At 39.1% G+C, this 20,587-nt stretch overlaps 1 protein-coding gene and 1 long non-coding RNA gene across 5 annotated transcripts; both read right to left on the bottom strand.

Moving 5' to 3' along the window:
• Positions 1-1,201: 1,201 nt before the first annotated feature.
• LOC140592109 (uncharacterized) lies at positions 1,202-8,349 on the bottom strand. The gene is made up of 2 exons (XR_011992383.1): positions 8,187-8,349; positions 1,202-7,641 (listed from the first exon to the last, which is right to left on the bottom strand). It is a non-coding gene; the product is annotated as an uncharacterized lncRNA (long non-coding RNA).
• Positions 8,350-9,573: 1,224 nt separating this feature from the next.
• Positions 9,574-19,261, bottom strand: LOC111849996 (urea transporter 2-like). Of its 4 annotated transcripts, none has more exons than XM_023823389.2 (9): positions 19,010-19,260; positions 16,131-16,298; positions 15,717-15,906; positions 13,613-13,741; positions 13,093-13,285; positions 12,706-12,853; positions 11,755-11,889; positions 11,578-11,627; positions 9,574-10,494 (listed from the first exon to the last, which is right to left on the bottom strand). In XM_023823389.2, exons 2-9 carry the CDS (start codon positions 16,240-16,242, stop codon positions 10,198-10,200), a joined length of 1,254 nt encoding a protein of 417 aa, XP_023679157.1. In that variant the 5' UTR covers positions 16,243-16,298; positions 19,010-19,260; the 3' UTR covers positions 9,574-10,197. The 4 variants fall into 4 exon arrangements, with proteins under 4 accessions (XP_023679157.1, XP_023679158.1, XP_023679159.1 ...); XM_072714437.1 differs by having other exon boundaries at positions 10,195-10,494; positions 11,755-11,863; positions 19,010-19,261; XM_023823390.2 differs by lacking the exon at positions 19,010-19,260 and having other exon boundaries at positions 15,717-15,886; positions 16,131-16,262.
• Positions 19,262-20,587: the final 1,326 nt, after the last annotated feature.

The following is a 20,587-nucleotide window of genomic DNA, read 5'->3' as shown; positions in this document are numbered from 1 at the left end:
AAACTGGGCACTTCTGTAGATCCAGCGACCCGCAGCCCCTGACCTTTTGCAAAGTCAAGGAACATGGAGCCACTTTCACCCTGGTCTCCAGACCCATGGGGACCAAAACAATCCTCATAGCCAGCCCTGTCAGTGCCAGTGGTCGCACTGAAGTCACCCATGACCGGAGGAGAGTCACCTTATGGGCACCCATCAACCACCGAGCGAAGTTGCGAGTAAAATATCTCCCTCAACGAGACATCTCTTACTACGGTCGGTGCATACACTAAGACAACAGACAAAACACCCAAGAAGTACCTTAGCCTGAGTCTCATAATACACTCATTGAAAGGAGTGACATCAGACACCATTGAGAGGAGCCGATCCAGTACGGCAACGTTTACTCCTTGAGTATGGCAGCCATCAGACCGACCAGACCAAAAGTAGGTGTACCCACCTACAGAGATCTAGCCACTCCACGGTCTGCGTAACTCAGAGAGTGCCGCCACCAAAACGCAGAGTTTACGAAGCTCCCCCGACAGCAGAGGAAAATGGTCATCTTGCCGGAGAGACAAGACATTCCACATGCCTACCCAGATGGGTCGCCTCAAACTGGGACCCAAGTGACACTATGCAGGACCAGCCCCGATCCCCAACAGGCCTGACCCTATTAGCTCTCCAACAGGCCTGACCCTATTAGCTCTCCAACAGGCCTGACCCTATTAGCTCTCCAACGGTTTCGACTCATCCGGGGATGAGGCTCCCGAAGACTTTCCCCCATCCCCTTCATGCAGCCTTCCTGTGGGTGTCTGCAGCAGAGCTACTCCCGTGGAGAGCAGAAGGGTATCGTGCCTGTTTAAATTGAGCAGTTGTGAGTTGTTTTGAGTGCCAATTGCGCCACCAACCCCCAAAGATTGTTTCCCTGCAAGTTGGAGGACCGCTTCAGGGCCGGATGCAGTTTAACATCATATCCTGGACAGGCATATAGAATAAGCGATTAAAGATATGAGTAACAGATTCTGCAAAAAGGTAATGTAAAATGTTAATATGATAAAGGACAAACAGTAATAGGCCATGGATGTTTATTAATATATTATAAGATATTAAGTAAGTACATAAAGCTAATATAAAAATGTTAATTCAGGCCTTGAATTTTTATTGGTTAGCCTGCCTTCAAAGCCAACTACTGTTAACAAAAGGCGATAGCACAACCTTCAAAGTATATGAGTCAGTTACACTTTTATTTGCTATTGATACCATGGTAAGCTTATTCAGCTGTACAAAAGTGTAATTAAACAGACAACACATATAAGAAGGATCGGAATTCAAATATAAATTCATGACACTCTGTGGCAGTAACTCAAAAATGGTTTTATCTTGTCAGAGCATGATATAAATGGTGAATTAAACAAACAATTCTATAACTAGGAATATACATTTCATGTCATGTTTTGTAATGCAATGACACACATTCATTGTGGGGCACAGTGTGTTAATCGATGCCTGAATACCCAATTTGGCCAGAAATGATGAATCTTTGGAGTTCCAAACTTCTTCCATCTGACAGTGACGGGAACCAATGATAAATTTTCCATACCCTTTTCCGGACCTAGACACAAAATGTATTGTCATTGGTTGGGTAGCAGTGGAAAGTGGATTAAAGGCCTTACACAAGGGTAACCAATGATATGACTACTCTGTGAGGGATTCGGATCAATAACCTGGGATTCAGACCAATAACCTTTTACACACAAACACAGGGTCCTGTTCTTCAAAGCCACACATCACTCCAGTGTATATACTCCTACAATCCTCTCTCAGAGGCACACTTAACTGTGGGAGCTTATAACTGTGGGAGAGTTCTGTGCTTGTAAATCATGTCCAGTCATACCAATTTGCCAGATGTGGATACAATCAAGTAGTAAATACAACTGAAAGATCAACTTGGTTTGCAGTGTTAGAGTAAATGGTCTGAATACCGACATTGATAATTCATTCATTCATCCTTTTATTTTACCTAAATATGTTTTCACTTTGTCATTGTCAGGTATTGTACGTACATTAAAGGCAAAAAAAATCAATGAATTCAATTTTACAATATGTGTATGACTCAACAAAGTTGTGGAAGGGGTCTCAAAACTTTCTTTTGAAATAGAATAGGATGCAGAATCACTCGAATTAGAACAGAATTATTACGGATGCACATGTATTCTCACCGACCTGGTATTGACTAGGCTTTTCTATAGTAAGGCTATAGTCACATGTAATTTTTCCCTTCTAAAATTTAGTTTGGTTATCTCAAAATATTCTGGTCGTGCCAGGATAAATCTGCTCGATTTACGATGTCTGGCAGCATTTTGTGTTGTCATGCCATATCTCTGAGGACTCAGGTTTTCATTAGAATGAGGTCAACCATCTGTGCTAGTCTCTGTTAATAGGAAGGACAGCTGGATCTCCATGCTGTCGCATAGAGATGGAAAGTACTTTCGGTGAAGCCTGAGTAGTGACATGTAACCTCAGCGGTAGGTAAAGAGGGATGAGTTAAAGCAGGTGTGTGAGTGTAGGAGTGCTGACCTGTTTAGCAGGGCTGGCTTGAGATATCCTTTGTTAGCCTGCTTTGTTCTAGTATGTACTATAGCAGTGAGAGAATGCAGTGACCTGTACAATTTTTCATCAAAACTGTATAAATGTATAAATTATTCTGCAGAATAATTTTACATAATTTATTTGGTTATGGCCACTTCCTTGTTCTATTATCATGGAAAATTGTTCAACAAAATTATGTTCAGCAGGAGCGAGGCTGAACAAACTTGCAGTACATTTTCCTCTTAGGGCAACGGAGAACCTGTGAATACAATCAGAGCATGAAATTCTCAAGTGGCAAAGTAAAAAAAAAACATTTTTATCGTTTAAATGGTATTAAGATTACTTTAAGCTGAGGAACAGTAAGTAATGTGATCTGATTTATTATCCTTTTTAAATTTCATTAAGAGTTTCTTTAGGTGTAATTCCCCACAATCCCCCATATTCTCCTGAGACCCGACCTATTCATTTATGTCCATTGTAGTGGACATTGTATTTTTGCATTTATTTTTTCACTGATGTTGGGAAACGTATTTATTCTTGTTGTGCACTAAAGAGTACATGCTGTGAAATTAAAATAAGGTTAAATTTGAAAAAATCTAAATTTTAAGATGTCTTATTTCCTCCAAAGACAAATAACCTACAATTGAAGGACACTTTTTTCCTTGGGTCTCAGGAGGATATGGTTGAATAGTTGGAATTTTAATAGACAGATATTGTGCAATTAGTAACTCATGTATGTATCATACGTGATGTATGTACTGTATGATGCATGGTCATTCATCATAGTACTTACATACATGATATATAATACATCACAAAAATACATTCATGTATTCATATAAAAATGCATGATGTTACATGTTGTTGTTAATGCTGCTGTAACAAGATAATTTCCCACTAAGGCATTAATAAAGTATTCTCTTTCTCTCAACAGTACCAACCACTGCACCACCCCCTCACCTGAACCCGATCCTAGCAATTGGCACAGGGGTAGGGGTAAACCCTGGATAGGATGTTGGTCGATCGTACAGCGCCCAAACAGAAAAACACATACTATTGGTTATTAAGAGTTGCCAATTCATTAATGTCTCTGGACTGCAGGAAAAAACAGAATACTCATAGAACATGTCCACAATGAGGGAAGAACAGAAACACTCCACACTGGGCAGGCGTGGAATTTGAACACCAAGAAGTAGATATATTAGGTCACAAATGTACAATACAGTTTTGTTAATGCAAATAACAATAGCCCATTGAATATAAAAAAAAATAAAAATCTTTGCTAGGAAACACACCATAGATTGAAAACTGATCCATCATAAGAAATACAGACACTCACGCAAGGAGTCATCAGTGCATCAGTGTCTTTCAGCCATGGGAGGAAACCCACACAAAGAGAGGAGGAATATGCACACTCACCGCTTAGAGGGCCTGGAACACAGCTAAACCTACAACCTACTGTAAAAACTGTAAAAACTAAAATTTGAATAATGCATGTGATGTCTAACTTGATTATTTAGCATCTAATGTTAAATATTTCTTTACTCTCAGTTTCTTTGATAAGTCAGTTAGAACTCAAACATCGTGTACAGTAGCGTATCGTGACCGCATGGAACTAAGACATGGACAACTTTTACTCAAAAGGTAGACAGGACCAAGAAGTTCATTAACTAAGCATTAGAATGGCTAATATGTGTGACCTAAGCAAATGTAAATAAGGTGTGTTTCTTGGAGCTAAATGCGGTGGTCACAGCATTTCATAAACAGCCATTCATTCACTTTCCCAGTGCATTTACTGGTGTGGGTCATGGTGGTAGCATACTGAGCAGGTCAGACCAGTCCTGCAGTTCCTTGGCCACAGTATCTAGCTCCCAAAAACTCATTTGTTGTGGGTTCAAGGTTGGCTAGAGACCAGCCTCACCCTGTTCTTGCACCTTGATTTTTGACTTGTTTTCTTGTATCTCTGTTCAGACCCTTGTTTTGTACCTTAGTTATCCCAGATTGTTGTCTCTAGTCTTGTAATATGCTCTATTCCCATGTTTTAGTTTCTTCTTCTGTTTGTACTCTTGTTATAATTTGATTATTACCCGTACCTGTTCCTTGCTGCCCTTAGTCTCCTTTGTGTGGTTGATGGTAAAAGGCCCACATCTGTAGTTCGTCTTACACTCATTATCCATGTATATGTGCTTGTCCTTGTTCCTCAGATGGTCACTGTGTGGTTGTTACTGTATGTTAGTAACTGTGGTAGTTTCCCATGTTTGCTGTGATTGTACTTGTGCTGCTCCTTGCCTTAGTTATTGTCTCTATGTTTTCTGGTTTCTCTTTGTTCTGTTTTGTGTAATAAAACCCCATTGAGCCACTATGTGTCTCATCCCTCCTTCATCATACCCCATCAAAACATCCACCCTTACCATTGGGGGTGCTAAGCATCATCACTGCCAATTCACACTTGGCATGATACCGTGAGGTGGAGAGCTTGATGGAAGAGGCCAAAAATGCAACATCACCTGAAAGTAGCAGGGTTGTCATTTCTAATCCCTCCATATTGGACATCTTTCCAGTCATGGCTGAAACTTCATATCCATTCCATGAAAATCAAACCAGAGTGGAGACATGATGCAGGCCAACATCCATGCAAAATGCCTTTGATTATGTGTAGACATGATTCTTACTGTGTTCATACAGGGACCAAATAACAGTGGTTCTGGTGCAGAACCAATGACAGTACATTCCAGGGTATGCGGTCAAAAGTCTTATTCAAGTACGATGTTGGTGCATTGTATTCAGTGAGAAGGAAAATGGTGCTTTGTTTGGCATCTAGTCGAAAATTTTAATTGATCTTCTTGAATCCCAGGTTTGATCATTGGGTGGAATTTCCTCTTCCAGAGAGGCTAAGTGTCAACTTAGTAGTAGTATAATCCTGCTGTCCAAGCAATTTTGAAGTGGCAGGTCAACTATGTCGCTCCAACAGATGCATCTATATATTACCTATTTCAGCTGCAGTGACAGATTCTGACAGAAGTTTCCATAACTGCCACCTGGTGAGAGGTGATAGCCCTCAGGTTATAGAATTCCCCAGATGTCCTCGGAAGTTAGCCAGTTCCCCATCCCCGATGAACACCTTTCCCAAGCAAAGTCCCACCTTCCCCTCACGCTGAGGTGTTTGCCAAAGCCTCTCTATAGGCTCTTCAAACGTCTCCCATGCTTGAGCCTTCAGCTTCCTGACTGCCTTTGTTGTAGGAGGCCATTCTTCCAAAATCACACCTCTCCAGGATTTTTTATTGTTCCCCTCATGAGCATTGAAGACTCGCAGTAGGACCACAGAGTGTATAGGTGGTATTCTTCTGAGCAACTCAGCCATTTTCTCTATGAAGGCTGGGTAGTCTGAACTGATGTGTGGTGCATACACAGAAACAGCAGTCAACTCACAATCCAAAAAAGGCAACCCTTTTGTCCACCAGGAAAAACTAGCTACACTACCCTCAGCCGCGGATTTGTGAGTGTCCCCACGCCTGCCAGCAGTCTTTCACTTTGGGGAACTCCAGAGTCGGAGGGACTCCACCCTTGATCAAGAGGCCTGGTTTCAGAGCCCACACTGTGCATGGAGGTAAGGCTGACTATATTTCGCTGATACCTTTCTGTCTCCTTTAACAGCTCAGCCTCCTTCCCCACCAGAGAGGTATAATGTTCCACATTCCCAAAGCTATTGTCTGTTGCCGTGGTCTTATACACCCGAGTCCTTCCCCTTTAAGCATGCTGCTGAACAGGCACTGCAACAGACCCCAATATCCCATGTTGCAGGTAGTGAGCCCATAAGTAGCCATTTTGGGATATTGTAATAGGCATGTAAACATGCTAAGATCACAGTCCTCAGATGGGTTTCACACAATTCAGTGTCAAGAATTTACAGAGAATGGTGTTAATCAAAAAGGTCAGAGGAGAATGGCCAGACTATTTAAAGCTACTAGGAAGGTCAAAAGTACAACAGTGGTGTTTGGAAGGGCTAGCACAACTGAATGCTCAACTTGTCTACTCTTGAAGGACATCTGAAGGCAAAATGTACTACCCTGGCACTGGGAATGTAATAGCCTGTGCTAGCTAGATGTAACTAATCAGTGGCCACTGACTGGATTTTCACAAAACACAGTAAATGCTGTAAAAGCATTGTTTTTTTTTCCCCTGTATGTGTGATGATGGGCTGCATGGTGCTGTGGTGGTTAGCACTGTAGCCTCACACCACTGGGACCAGGGTTTGAGTGTCCGCCATGGCTCCATGTGTTGCATATTTTCCCTACATCATTGTGGGTTTTCTCTGCATATTCCGGTTTCCCCTCCACAGTCAATAAATATGCTGAAGTTAATTGGAGTTACCAAATTGCCTGTAGGTGTAAATGGTGTCTGAGTAAATGGTGTGTGAGTGTGCCCTACAATTGGTTGGTGCCCCATCATGAGTTATTCCCTGCCTTGTACTTGTAGCCCCAGGGACAGGCTTTGGACCCCCCCTGTGACCCTGAATAGGACAAGCAAGAACAGAAAATGGATTAATATAAATGATGTCCTCATCTGCTTTCTGTTAGACTATAAAACATGGAAAACCGATGGCCACGGTTTCATTATGGTTTGAATCAGCATTTTGTAGTTCAGGGTTATCCAGTGGCTCAGTTGGTGGCACTGCTGCCTCACACCTACAGATTCGAGTTCTACCCTTGTTCTGTGTCTGGAGGCTGTATATTCTGGCATTCTCTCCAGGGATGTCCTTGTGCCTTATGCTCTAAGCTGCCTGGGTCCCCCATAACACTGTACTGAATAAGGGGTTGGGCAATGGATGGCTTCAGCAGTTCAGGCACATAAAAACACTTGCCCAAATCAAACTAGGGTCCTGCTCCTCTAATATGTACGAACAATATGCTTGATTAATTGTATCATAAAAGAACCATTTGATTCTGTGCATTGTTTACTGTAGTTTCAGGAGGCATTGAAATGCCCTTTCGTCTTACATTGCACACTGTGGTAAACTCCGGTCACAGCAGATGATTCTGCTCATGCAGGAAGATGTTCTCCTGCACACCTACACACCTACAGAGCATAAAATACACAGTACATCTGTATGCCAAGAGGAGCCGTCACGGACAGCGTCTCTCACCATGGGTACATCTCACTGCATGGCTAATATCCTTGGCAGATCAGCTTAATGAAAGTCGTGAGACTAGAATGGCTAGAAATTTCTGGGATGCATTATAATATAAATAGCTGACTTTTAGGTAACTGGTCAGGTTGTCACTAACTTAATGAACCTTTTGTATTGTCCTGTAACAAGGACACCATTCATATAACTGAAGCTCAAAGGATTTATGAGCAGTGCCGATAAACTTCAAAATACTACAAAGTTTAGTATCTTGTTTTAATTTAATGAGAATATTCAGTTTGCGAATTTAGTCCTTATTCCCGATCCCAGCATTTGACTTGACACTCCACAACAGCATCATTGCCGGTAAATGAATCAGTAACTATAATCACTTTTTTTCATTCACTTTTGATGCATTCTTACATTGGCTATTTCCTGCAAGCTGTCCTGTGTTTAGCAACATCACACAAGCACACATAACATGATGAGACGTTACCGGCTAAAATGGCGATGGTTTTCCCTCTGTGTCCTCAGAGTACTTGTGAATAGATCCATCTGCTGCTAATACAGTGGCATCGTGTTGGCTGGGAACACCGCGTTCCTATTTTTTTCTCTGCCTCGATACAAGTCTGCACAATGTCTGTACATCTCCATGGCAACCACCGTTGCTGCAGTCTGGGCCCGAAAGGTCTAAGCAGCCAGACAAAGTGATAGACTGAAATTGTGTAATCATGTGGAACACATTCTTAAGTTGGAGCTTCTTTCTTAAACTTAAGGTGAAAGGAAATAACATTTCAAAAGTTTACGTAATACTTAGGTCCTTGTAGCCGTATTAGTATCTTTTATAGCTGCTGTCATTTACATAATGCATAGAAACAGAGAAGAAAGTTCCTTTGGAATCCTAAATAGCACAAGAGCTTTGAATTCTGTCAAAGGTATAACTGAGTCTTGATAAGGATTTATGAAGCAGAACTTCCTGGAAATTGTATTTAAAGGGAAGAAAGCACTTGCTTTAACTAGTATAAGTTCAAAAAGACACATTATAATTCTGTAATTCTGAAGGTATAAAGGGTTAGTATGTGGCTCGGTGAGTTAGGACACTGTACCCATGATTGGAAGGCTGCCAGTTCAAATTGCAGGGCATGCAGACCGACACCATCGTTGGCCCCCTGAGTAAAGCCCCTAACCCCCAGCTCCAGAGGCACTGCACACTGGCTGGTCCTGAGCTGTGACCCCCAAGCTTGCTCTCACCTTTATGTATGTTTCATAGGGAAAAGACCTTTTATACCATTTTCATAGGGAAAATTTTGCCATGAGGATCAATAAAGGTTCTCTATTTCATGAGCAATGCAATATTGTATGTGTGGAAAGCTGAACTTCTTCCATGGATTATTTATTAAAAGTCCCAAAATATTTTTCTTTTACTGGGCAGTATCTAGTAATAATACACTGGCTGTTGATTGGAATATTGCCATGGTAAATCAAGAGATGGCATATTACAATGCATCATGCATACTGAGATCATGCTTGAAAAAATCTCTGGACTTTACCCAAAATAGCTGTAACACTTCAAAGCTGTAGGATTTTTCAGAGGTGGAACCAATTTGGAGGAAAATCCAAGTAGCAACAATAGAACAGCAGGGGCTTAACAGTAATGCTGGATTCCTATTACTGTACAGTACCTTCCCTTCCATAAAAAACAAAAAATTATCACAACAGAAGTGGATAATAGTAATAATAATAATAATAATAATAAAAATGCATGCATTCATGCTTGTTACTAAAAATCCATCACATATTTCCATTTTAATTGTAATTTATATGAATGTAAATCAGGGCTCAGCTAAAGATTCTGACTATATGAAAACCACTCACAATACATGTAGAAAAGCAATTTAAATACATTTATTCATAACTTTCAAAATATTTGAAAAAGTGGTATGTTTTTCATATATGACACTGACTTAAGATAGAAACATAAATCATCAAACCAGCCAGTGAGATTTTTGTTCAGAATTACAAATACTTCAGGTCAATAATCGGCTCTCTAAGCTTATTCTGACACCTACTGGTACTTCTGCAGTGATCATTTGTCACTAAAAACCAGCACTTAAAACTTAGGAATACAGAGTATATTACTTCCTGTATTTATGATTGTTCATTTTGCATATATTTGCATATATCTTGCACATTATTTATGCAATTTTAATTTTCAATATATTGTAATCATCAAAATCTTTAATCAGATAAAATGTTATAAAATTATAAATAATTAAGATATGCAAATCATAAGCACAGTCATTCGCATATGTGAATGTCAATAGGACGGCTTGTAGCACAGCATTCATACAGTACAATCAATCCTCTGATTGATATGAACTCATTGGATCATTCTTTATACAGCTTCATCAGCTTCATTCTCCTAGGTCAGGTCATGTGGCATGTTCACATTTGCAAACTGATCTTCAGTTCCCTCCTGTTTCTGGCTGATACCTTCGGTCCTTATGTTATCCAGTAGCAGGTTCATCTCCACAAGTTCTGGCTGCACTGTGATCCATACATGGATTTTCCTCTAGTGCTTGGTCTGCACCCAACAGTATTGCATTTTCTCTCCCCTTGTGCAACTTCTGCTGTAGCTCTACATTATTCATAGCTTTTCTCATTTCCCTGAAATACCTGAGGTTCTTCTCTGGGTATGATACTTTTGAAAGGGGTAGTCTGTGTATGGTTTGGGTTTCTATAGTAACCAACAGGAAGGTGAGGGCCGAGAGACAGAAAGGCCAGGTGTAGGCAGGCAACCCAAACTGTTAACAAAGACAACAGAATGGACAGGATGCACAGACAAGAGTTACACTTACAATTACAAAACATATATATACCAATACCTCTTCAAGATCATATGCTGAAAATGTACTTCATTGATAATAAGATTATTTATGACATTATAACAGTGATCTGTCCTTAGCTAAGATTAATTTCTTTTTATTAGCTTTTAATGATGATTCCTTTCAATTTTCTATTGTCTTTTTTTATTTTAATTTAATTTATTTTATTTATGCCTTTTATAAAGTAATACTTGATTGTATTCTTTGAGTCGCTTGTCCTTATAAAGTTTGCCTGTTTGACCATTTAACACTATCTGCCTGCCTTTTTGTTTCATTTAATACTGTTTTGATTTTATTGGTTTTTATTTCAATTAATTTTTATAGTTCAATCTTTCTATTCCTTGATCTATCCTTCATTGTGTGATACTTTGGTCAGTCAACATATTTGACTTTGAAAATGAGCTATAAAAATAAACAGATTAATTGATTGTTTGATTGTAAACACTGAAGAATGAGTTTTTAAGAGCAGAACCAAGAAACACTGAGCTAGTTAGAAACACCTATAAGAAGCCGCATTTCCCTAAATGTATTATTATGCTGCTTATTTCAATCTGCTTGGTGCAGAATATTTCACTGTAAAATAATTACAATATTATTGCACAGGAATGTGCATGTCCCCGGTTCATTAACTGTTATACATAAAGTTAGTCATGCAAAGTAAAATTCCAGCACACCACTTTAACATTGTGCAATAACTTTGTCTCTGAATTAATGTAAAATCTCAGAGTGTGTTCACAGCTGTGCAAAAATGACAAATGTTGGAAGTTTAATTCCTATGTCTTTTGTTTAGAAATATTAAAGTGCAATTTTAAAAACAGCGAGTTTGGCACTTATGCTGAGCTGGTCACTGCACGCCCAGATTCCCTCCTCCACACAGTATGTGTCACAATAGACTTTAGCATATTTGTACAGTAGAGATATGCTCATGTATAAGCCACCCGTCTATGATAACCCTCAACACATCACACCCTGATGCCACTGAACCAAATAAAATATACTTACTGTAGACATGACATTTGCAATGGCCAATCCCAGGTATGCACAAAAAAATGCTGAGAAACAAAACAATATGGATTAGTATTATTTCTTTTGTTCACCCTTATAATAATTTTGCTCAATGCCATATACAGCCTTAAAGCAAAACTAATCAAACAATGGGAGAGAATGGGGGAGACTGACCACATGCAATGGCCAGGAGGTGGCTGTGCCAGGTCAGCACGTAGAACACGCCTCCAACAGCAATGCAGGCCAGAGCACTGTTGTAGCCCCAGAGACCAGAGTATATGTCCTCAAAAGGTGCAGCAAGAGCAAGGCCTAAATAACATTTTAAGAGACAATTTTGGCATGTCACCTGTCTTTGAGTCTGGCATGGTATTGAGTCTAAATGTACAAGTGACAAGAATAAAATGTCATCAAATAATTAATTATGGTAAGAAGCTACTACCATATAGGTGTCTCATTGGTCAACACAACTGTCTCACCCCTCCAGAGTTGGGGGTTCAATCCATGCCCTGTATGTGACTTGATGCATCTAGATTTACCACAATGTGAAAGTGTATTCCCTGTGATGGACTGGCATCCAGGACATCCCCTGCCTTATTCCCTGGGATAGATACTTGGCATATGCTCCAGGGTCATTGTGAACCTCTACTGCAGGGGTGCCCAACTCCAGTCCTGGGGGGGGCAGAGCCCTGTGTAGCTTAGTTCCACCATAAATGATTCAGCTCAAGAGTTGTGTGGTAATTAGCACAAGGAGTTGAATCAGGTGTGTTAAATGAGGGGAAACCAGGATTGGAGTCGGGCACCTCTGCTCTACTGGATAAGCAGATTTGGAAGATGGTTGGTTTCTATATGCAGCTGAGAAGTGGGTGTTCATCTACATCATTACCTGTTTTCTGGAAACAGGTGTCATAATGTGTCTTTTTTGGGGACTGATTCTGATTGTGTGTTAAATGAGAGATTTCAGAATAATCTTCCAATTTCAACATAAAATTGATTAAAAACATAAATATGGCCATTAACTCATTATCAAATGATCAAAATCACACAATATACTTGAATGAAAATCATTATAATAAGGGAACATTTTCTTTTGAAAGGAATTCATACAAATGAGTTTTAATTCCTTACCTGACACCATGCCAATGGCTGAACCAATAACTGCATGCAAACATATGATTGGAGACGAAATAAACAATGCAAAGGTGATAATCCCTCCTGTCCATGGACTGTCACATCCATACACTTGTCCAATACCAACAGGAACTGCACGGAAAAGCTAAATAAAGGATGTCAGTGAGCATTATTGCAACCCTGCTGTGAAATATCTATGCCATTTTAAGAGTATCAAGTGGAAAATTGTCAGGTTTCTGTCTTATTGTACAAAAGAATCTCTCCTGATTTCACCTATAAAAGAAAATGTCTTTCTGTTGAAAACTTGACAGCTGGACCTAATTTAATTTAATTCGAATATGACCGACATACAAGGACCATACTTAGCCAGAAAAAAAAAATTACCAGAGCTACATCCACATTGGACAAGTTGGTGTTGTGGAGAGAGAATCTGGGTTCAATTAGAACCTGGGGGAAATAATTATTATAGGGACCAACTGCCACTTTGTGGATACAGACCAAGATGTTGAATGGCAATGTAAAAACTGGGAGGTCCCATCTGCTGTTAACTGAACCCAAGGCACTGGAAAGAACTGGGCTGTTAAAAAGAAAATATGAATGGCTGGTAAGTGTAATTTAGGAAAATAAAGTTTAGTCATGCACAATGTCAAGCTGATTTCTACATCAAATGAGAACGATTCCAATGTAATATAAAACAGAGAAAATGGATAATCTATTTCTTTAGAATTAGAGGAGCAGTATGAATATTATCATATTAACAGTTTTATTCTCAAAGGAATGAACTTGCATTGTGAAACCAAAATGTGGATCATCCGCTGTACATGAAATCCGCTGTACATATTTTAATATTACTTATAACTCAAGGCTCCAGTAAGAACATATATTTGTCAATACAAACACTCACCATGCCATTGACATGAAGATATTTGGAAATAACAGAAACCAGTACCAATCTCCTTTTTCTGAAAAGACTGCTATTAAAAGACCAACCAGGATCCCATTATAACCATGCAAACCAGAAGATATAGCCTCCCTGAAACAGAAATTACATAAAAGCCACCGTAATTTACATATATTCCTTTTCTCTTATACAGTATTATAGCACTTTTAGATTTAGAAGTTAATTTTTATATCCATCCATCTTCCAACAACTCTGAAAAAGTGTCGGGGGGAGGGTTGGGCTGGAGTCTAGCCCAGGCAACACAGAGCAGAGGATGGGGTACACCCTGGATGGGATGGCAGTCTATTGCAGGGTACATATACAATACAGCCAATTTAGACACATACAGTACCAGTCAAACACTTGGACATTCCAAGCCGCCTACAAAGGAGGGTGATAGGCTGTGTCTGAATTCAGGGGCTGTATCCTTCTGAGGCTGCGTTCGACGACCGAATGTGTCACAGCGACGCGACAAGGCTGTCCCATTTCAAAGGCTCCTTCAAATGCGATCTAGAAATGCATCCCTCCTTTCCTGCTCTGTGAAGGATGCAGCCCAACATATCCCAAGATTCACTGCGCAGAGGTAAAGTGGGCGTGTCCCATCTAGGTGACAGGAACTGTGCTTTGTGACTCAAGGGTAATGATGGGAAGATCTGCTGATGCAAATAGGAAATTATTTGTAGGCCAGACCATCCCATTTGACAACGCTTTCTGTTCGACCTTTGAAGGATGCAGCCCCTGAATTCAGACACAGCCACAGAGTGTCAAATCACATGACCTGGGTACCTGACCTAAACACAGTAGAAATGGTTTTGGAGGAGTTTCACCTGAGAGTGGCCAATGAGTGGGACCTATTTCAGGAAAAGCATCCCAGGAGGCCACCTTAGAACCCTGGTGCACAGGAGAAAGTAGGGTCAGTCAGTCCTGGGAGCAATTGGGGTTAAGGGCCTTGCTCAAGGGCCCAATGGTGGGATCACTCTGTTGATCCAGGGGTTTGAAGTGGCAACCTTCTGAGTCACAACCCACAGAGCTGCCCCCGACAAATATTTTTTTTTGTTTAATGCTTTCATAGCCAGTGCATAGTTCCATGTATGTTGTTTTATAATTTTGATATTTTTATAATTATTCTAAAATTAGAATACAATAAAATCCTGTTATAGTGAACTCGCTTATAACAGAATATCGTCTATAACGGACGAGGTCCACTGGTCCCGGCCGTACGCCTTTAAGAACATGCAGAAAAAGCATCAGATATAGCGGACTCGCATATGACGGAATTTCGCTTATAACGGACAAACTATTTGGTCCCCAGGGCCGCATTTAGCTGTAGTTTTGTTCGGCTATAACAGACATGCAGCTCCGCCTACAAGGCGCGTGGCGTGCCGGTGATATCCAGCGCAGATACGTAGTCGGGATTATTAATAGTCATGCATCTGCTCAGGTAAAGTTGGATTACTACATGTACAATATAATAATCTATACCACAAGTGTGTCTGCTGAGGTGTGGAATGAGTAACTGGTGTCCTGTAGTTGTGTTCTGGGCATAAAGCAACTCTGGATATAACAGACTTTGGATATAATGGACTTTGAATATAACGGACTGTTCTGCCAGGTCCCTTGAAGTCCGTTACAACTGGATTTTACTGTAATATAAATAAACCATTCTATAGGTAGGTTTGTTCAAACATTTGACTGGTACTGTATGTTACCCTTACTGCAGGTCTTTAGACTGCAGCAGAATCCTGGAAAATCTGCAGGAAATCCAAATGAAAGAGAAGGAACATTCAATCTCTGCACACAAGACACAAAAGTGGGCACTGAACCACCAACCTACTGGAACAACTGGTAGTCTATTTGCATGATCATTACATATTATTTAACACATATTTTATCATGATTCCTTTCTTCTAACAGTCTTCCAAAAAGTTTCAAATCTGGCAGAAGGGTCCCTTATAAGAGCATTTGGAGGTATAAACAATCTTGGTGGGGGGGGGGCTCAGTTACAATGTTTTATAACTCTGGTTTACTAGGAGTGAAAAAACACCCGTGCTTCAGTGGGAATACGTACCTGCTTTGTCTGAGAATGATGGCAGACAGAGTGGCAAACAGATTGCCGAAGAAACCATTGAATGCCCACCATGTATTCTGCAGAACCAACCCCCCGAAGATAATGAGCCCACTGAGAGGGTTATTAATGAACATAACCTGACTGGCCCCACGAAGAACCCAATCCAGAATCTGAAAAAGGATAAACTGCCCTTCAAGTTAAAACAAGAGCACATTATATAGATGAATGACGAGTTCTGAGCATGTGACAGATGAGGAAATCATCCATTCATACATTCATCCATTGATTATTCATTCATCCTCTTTTAATTGAATAATGTGTGTGTGTGTGTGTGTGTGTGTGTATATATATGACACACATGCCACGTTTAATGAAATGTCTTAAATTCAGCTCAGATATTAGATGGTCTCTCACTTTTCATCCATCCTCCAAAAGCCTCCATGTCTCCAGTTATGTACGATGCCCATCTGGAAAGGTGAGCCCTTATTCTCTGCAGCAGGCTGAGGTTCTCCAGCTGCTCATTCATTCTTACTGGCTGCTTCTTCTAGTTCGGCTGAGGTAACTGGCCTGCCGACGACACCCCTGCAAAAAAGGTGTGTTAAAGCCATCTGGGGTATTGGTGCTTTCTGCATTTGTCAAATATATTTATACCATTTATTTAAAGGTAATCAAATACAAAAATGAAAAGTCATTGGTAAGTTTTCATTTCTTATTTTAATAATTTTAATTTTAGGGAAACACTTTGCCTAGGGGGCACAAATAATGTAGTAGTACATGCTCATTCAAGGTATTAATAACCAGAAACTAAGTGTTAGTTGTGTACTGATAACATGTTCATTCATCATTACTCAATGATGACAGTTCATGTATTTCATGTAGGAACTATAAAAGCTCATTTGTACTTTAGTAACTGAATTACTAAGTTACTTGTGCCCCCTCAAGTAAAGTGTAACTCATTTTAGTTTACCAAAGGCAACACCACAAAATCAATAAATCAATTCCATAAGAAAATGATGCATAAAATAAAAACATAGTTTAAGACATTTTAAATGGAAAAAAACAGATACTAAATAGAAAATACAAAGCACTGGCAAATCACTGGGTATTCACCATAAATATTTCATCATAAAGATTTTGTTTTTGTTGATCTATTTCTGTTCTATTGTCACTTATTGTTTATATTAGGAAGGCAAGTACTGAACAGCTGCCAAACAGGAATAGTTACTTTCCTGTCTGGAGTACACACTGTTCTCTTCTTGGTCCTAAATTTTGCATCCATTAAAAACTTCTTTTTTTAAACAAAGGAAATGTCATTAAATGTATGTGTAATTTCTCCAGGGATTTAAGCTGATTACAACTATAAGGAATATAATGGTTCATTTGCCAATCTTACCTTAAAGTCTATGCATGATAATTATTCAGATGTCACAGACTTTGATGAAGTTTGTGCTAAGGTCAAGAATGCCCTTAGCATTAAAATAAAAGCATGTTACTGGTTAATGATTTCAGTTGTACATGTGAAGTTCTTTAATGCACCCCATGAAAAGTCAGAGAACAGTGATCATTTTTAGTATATATTATGGAAGAAACATGATTTTTCTTGACTGTTATCAGAGAAAAACAAAAATCAGGCTATTTATGTACAATTTGGGAGAAGTGAAATCTATTAAAAAATAACATTCAGATTTTGAGATATTGTGACCTCATATTAAAATGAGACTTGATTCAATCTCTCATGATATTCCACATTCCTCCTGGAAATTACAACTCCATAACCCTCAAACAAACCTTTTTGTTAAAAAAAAAAAAAAAACTATTCATACATTAATCTGGAATTACTCTGGGTCAGGCTAAAATTGTTAAATAAGGCTATCCTTCATGTTTTATTAATTTCAGTTTAAAGTTTCAAGTCATACATTTCTGTCACCTGAAACACCACAAAATGTTCTGCAAACCATACAGGTAGTGTAAATCAAAATTTTCTCTTGTCCTGGCAAATACGAACATGAGATTAAAGATAACTTGAAAGCAGACATGGTATGATTATCTTTTTATATAATAGACAGCACAATAAATTGACAAAGCAGAAAAAAAATACTTTAAAACAGAGTTAATTCTTGTTCAATGTCACAAAGCAGTGAGAGCCTGAGAAAATCACTATGTGATGTTTTCAGGTTTACCACCAGAGACCACTGCAGTACCATCTTAAAAAATTGTAGGCTTGTATACACATTCCTGTGATACACTTTTAGTGTCTGTATGAAAAAACATTATTCAGTGATGTTTGTGGTGTACATATACACCTTTATATTGTGTTACTGTGGGGGTGGTGAGTGGTTATGAGAGTTACAACATGTGGTCAGATGGTCACTAGTTCAGATTCCATGACTGCTAGAGTCATTTCAGCATCATGCCTGTGTACAAGGCCCACAAGCCCATAAGCTCCAGGGACTGGCTGACCTTGCTATCTCACTCTCACCTTTGGACAAAATATCAGCTAAATATAATAAATGCATATAAACGAAAATGTGAACTTGGATGTTAGACTAATAAGACTAATCACTAAGAACACAGCAACAGTATTACTATCAAAATCTCAGTTTTGGTTACAGGTTAATTTTGGGTGTAGGAAAACAGACACAAAAAGCATTTTCTCATTTAAATATAAGCAAAGCTGAAGGATGTGTGTTAAACATTTCAAGTAGTTCCTCTCCTTTACAACATAAATATAACATTATAGCAAATTTAAAAAAATAATTATTGAAATGACATTTTGAAATGCAAAGGAAAATGTCAGTGAATAAGATTTCAGGCTCAAAATATTGTGCATAGTGCATAAATATTAGTGCTGCTTCGAAATGTTGGGAATCTGACGCATCAATCTAATGGAGACAGTATAACGTTTTTATTCAAGGTTCCATAAAATAAACATACTTTTTCAGTTATGATTAATCTTAAGGTAATGTAAATAAAAAAAATATTACTAGTAAACAATAAAAACAAAAAATATCACATCGCTCCACTCCAACTAATTATCCATGAAGATGAACAAATTAACATGTAGCACATACAATAGATCCAACTGGGTTTGTTTTCGAGGCTATAGTGAGGACTTGAGAATGCAACCTTATAGGAATTCGCATGAAAAAGTGTCTTAATGCGTTAAAATCACTAATTTAAGAAGGGTTGCATTAATTATGATCGGGGTAATAGCTGTCTTGAAGTTCATTATTCAGTTGCAGAATGAAAAAAGCAGCCTTAAACACTTCAAAAATGTACCAATAAAAACTCACACGAATTAACCTGGAGCAGTTCTGAAGAAGCCCGTTAACTCCAGAAGATTCCACCGAACTTGAGGTGTCCGTTTCCGATAATGATATGTAGTAAAACTCACTGTGGGTATTTTACACCAGGCCCAAAAGTACAGTTTGTGACGATTAATACTATCCAGAACTCTCAATAAGTATTTAGATTCATTTCGCACTTGCTTTCGTACTAGCAAGTGCTAGCCGATACCCTAGGCAGAAGAACCGTGTGATTGGGTCGCTATTCTGTCCGTCTCATCCGTTAAGGCCAATTAAAGACCAGGAGGCGTATCGTTCTTCCTTTTTTGAAGTTCTTTAGCGACCTCAGAGCTCATGTTTTTCTAGCTACTGCAAACACAGAATGTACAGGGGTTTTGTGGCAGGGAATACCTGTTACAAATGTTTAAAGTAGTTTTCTCTTCATTGATTGAAATAATTCATAACAACAACGTCTATAATAAAAAGTTACAGCCCTTTCTAACACGACTTACAGAATTATACCATATGACAGAATTTTTTGATTTACTGGCCTTTGCTTTAATAGTAGGGTGTCAATCACATAGCAATAAAGTAGCAGATGTATAGTTGAAAATGGCTATATAATTTAGTGTTCTCACCTGAGACACTGGTTAAATATTAATTAATTAATGGCTGGGTAGAGGTCTATTAAATTGTTGATCATTATAAAAATAGAGAAATGGGTGGCACGATGGTTCAGTGTGTATAACTGTCGCTTCACCTTGAAATATGGCAATTACTGTTTGTGTGTGGAATTTGCATGTTAATCCTGTGATGTGTGGCTCGCAGTGTTAGTTCTTGTATCCGTGGTCAGTAGGTTGCCAGTTTAAATTCTGTGGGCGGCAGAATGATGTCACCATTATGCCTTTGAGCAAGGCCGCTAGCTCCAGTCGCTCCAGTGGTGCTGGATGCCAGCTGGCTTGCTCTCTAACCCCGAAACTTTCTCTTATCATCACATACATCTGTGGGTCTCACAGAGAGCAATTTCCCCACAGGGATGAATAAAGTATTACTATTTTTACATTATTATGTCTTGCTTCTAAAGCCCAAAGCCAAAAAGTTAGGCTAATTGGACTCTCCAAATCACCCATAAATTGCTACAGGTCCCCTGCAAATCTGATGTCTTGTCACAATTTTATTCTAATTGTAGCACAAATGCAATCTTCCTTATTGTCGCTGCTGATAAAATGACATGAAACACACAACATAGGATATGACTGGCAGTACCTAAATTAATTTCTTTAAAAAGCACATTTAACTGTAATATACTATGGAGGCGGGAAACACCAGTATGTTTGTAAAATAGGTCAAATAGAATTTTACATACTTTCTTCATGCAGCCACTGAATAATTTTTCAGTTGTCATAGGTTGGCTCGCTCACCCTTGATCTTGTCATTTTGATCCTCTACTGTCTTCTTTATAATATATAACATGACAAGACTGGCAGCAGAATCTTCAGAGAAATTCTAAAATTGACTTACATTGATGTTGGTGACAGTAGGGAGTAGAGGTTTTTTAGGCAGGGGAAATAGCTGAAGGTATCAGTG

Source organism: Paramormyrops kingsleyae, chromosome 7, assembly GCF_048594095.1.
Source record: "Paramormyrops kingsleyae isolate MSU_618 chromosome 7, PKINGS_0.4, whole genome shotgun sequence".
Lineage (NCBI taxonomy): Eukaryota > Metazoa > Chordata > Actinopteri > Osteoglossiformes > Mormyridae > Paramormyrops > Paramormyrops kingsleyae.
This window is presented reverse-complemented; position numbering and strand designations above follow the sequence as displayed.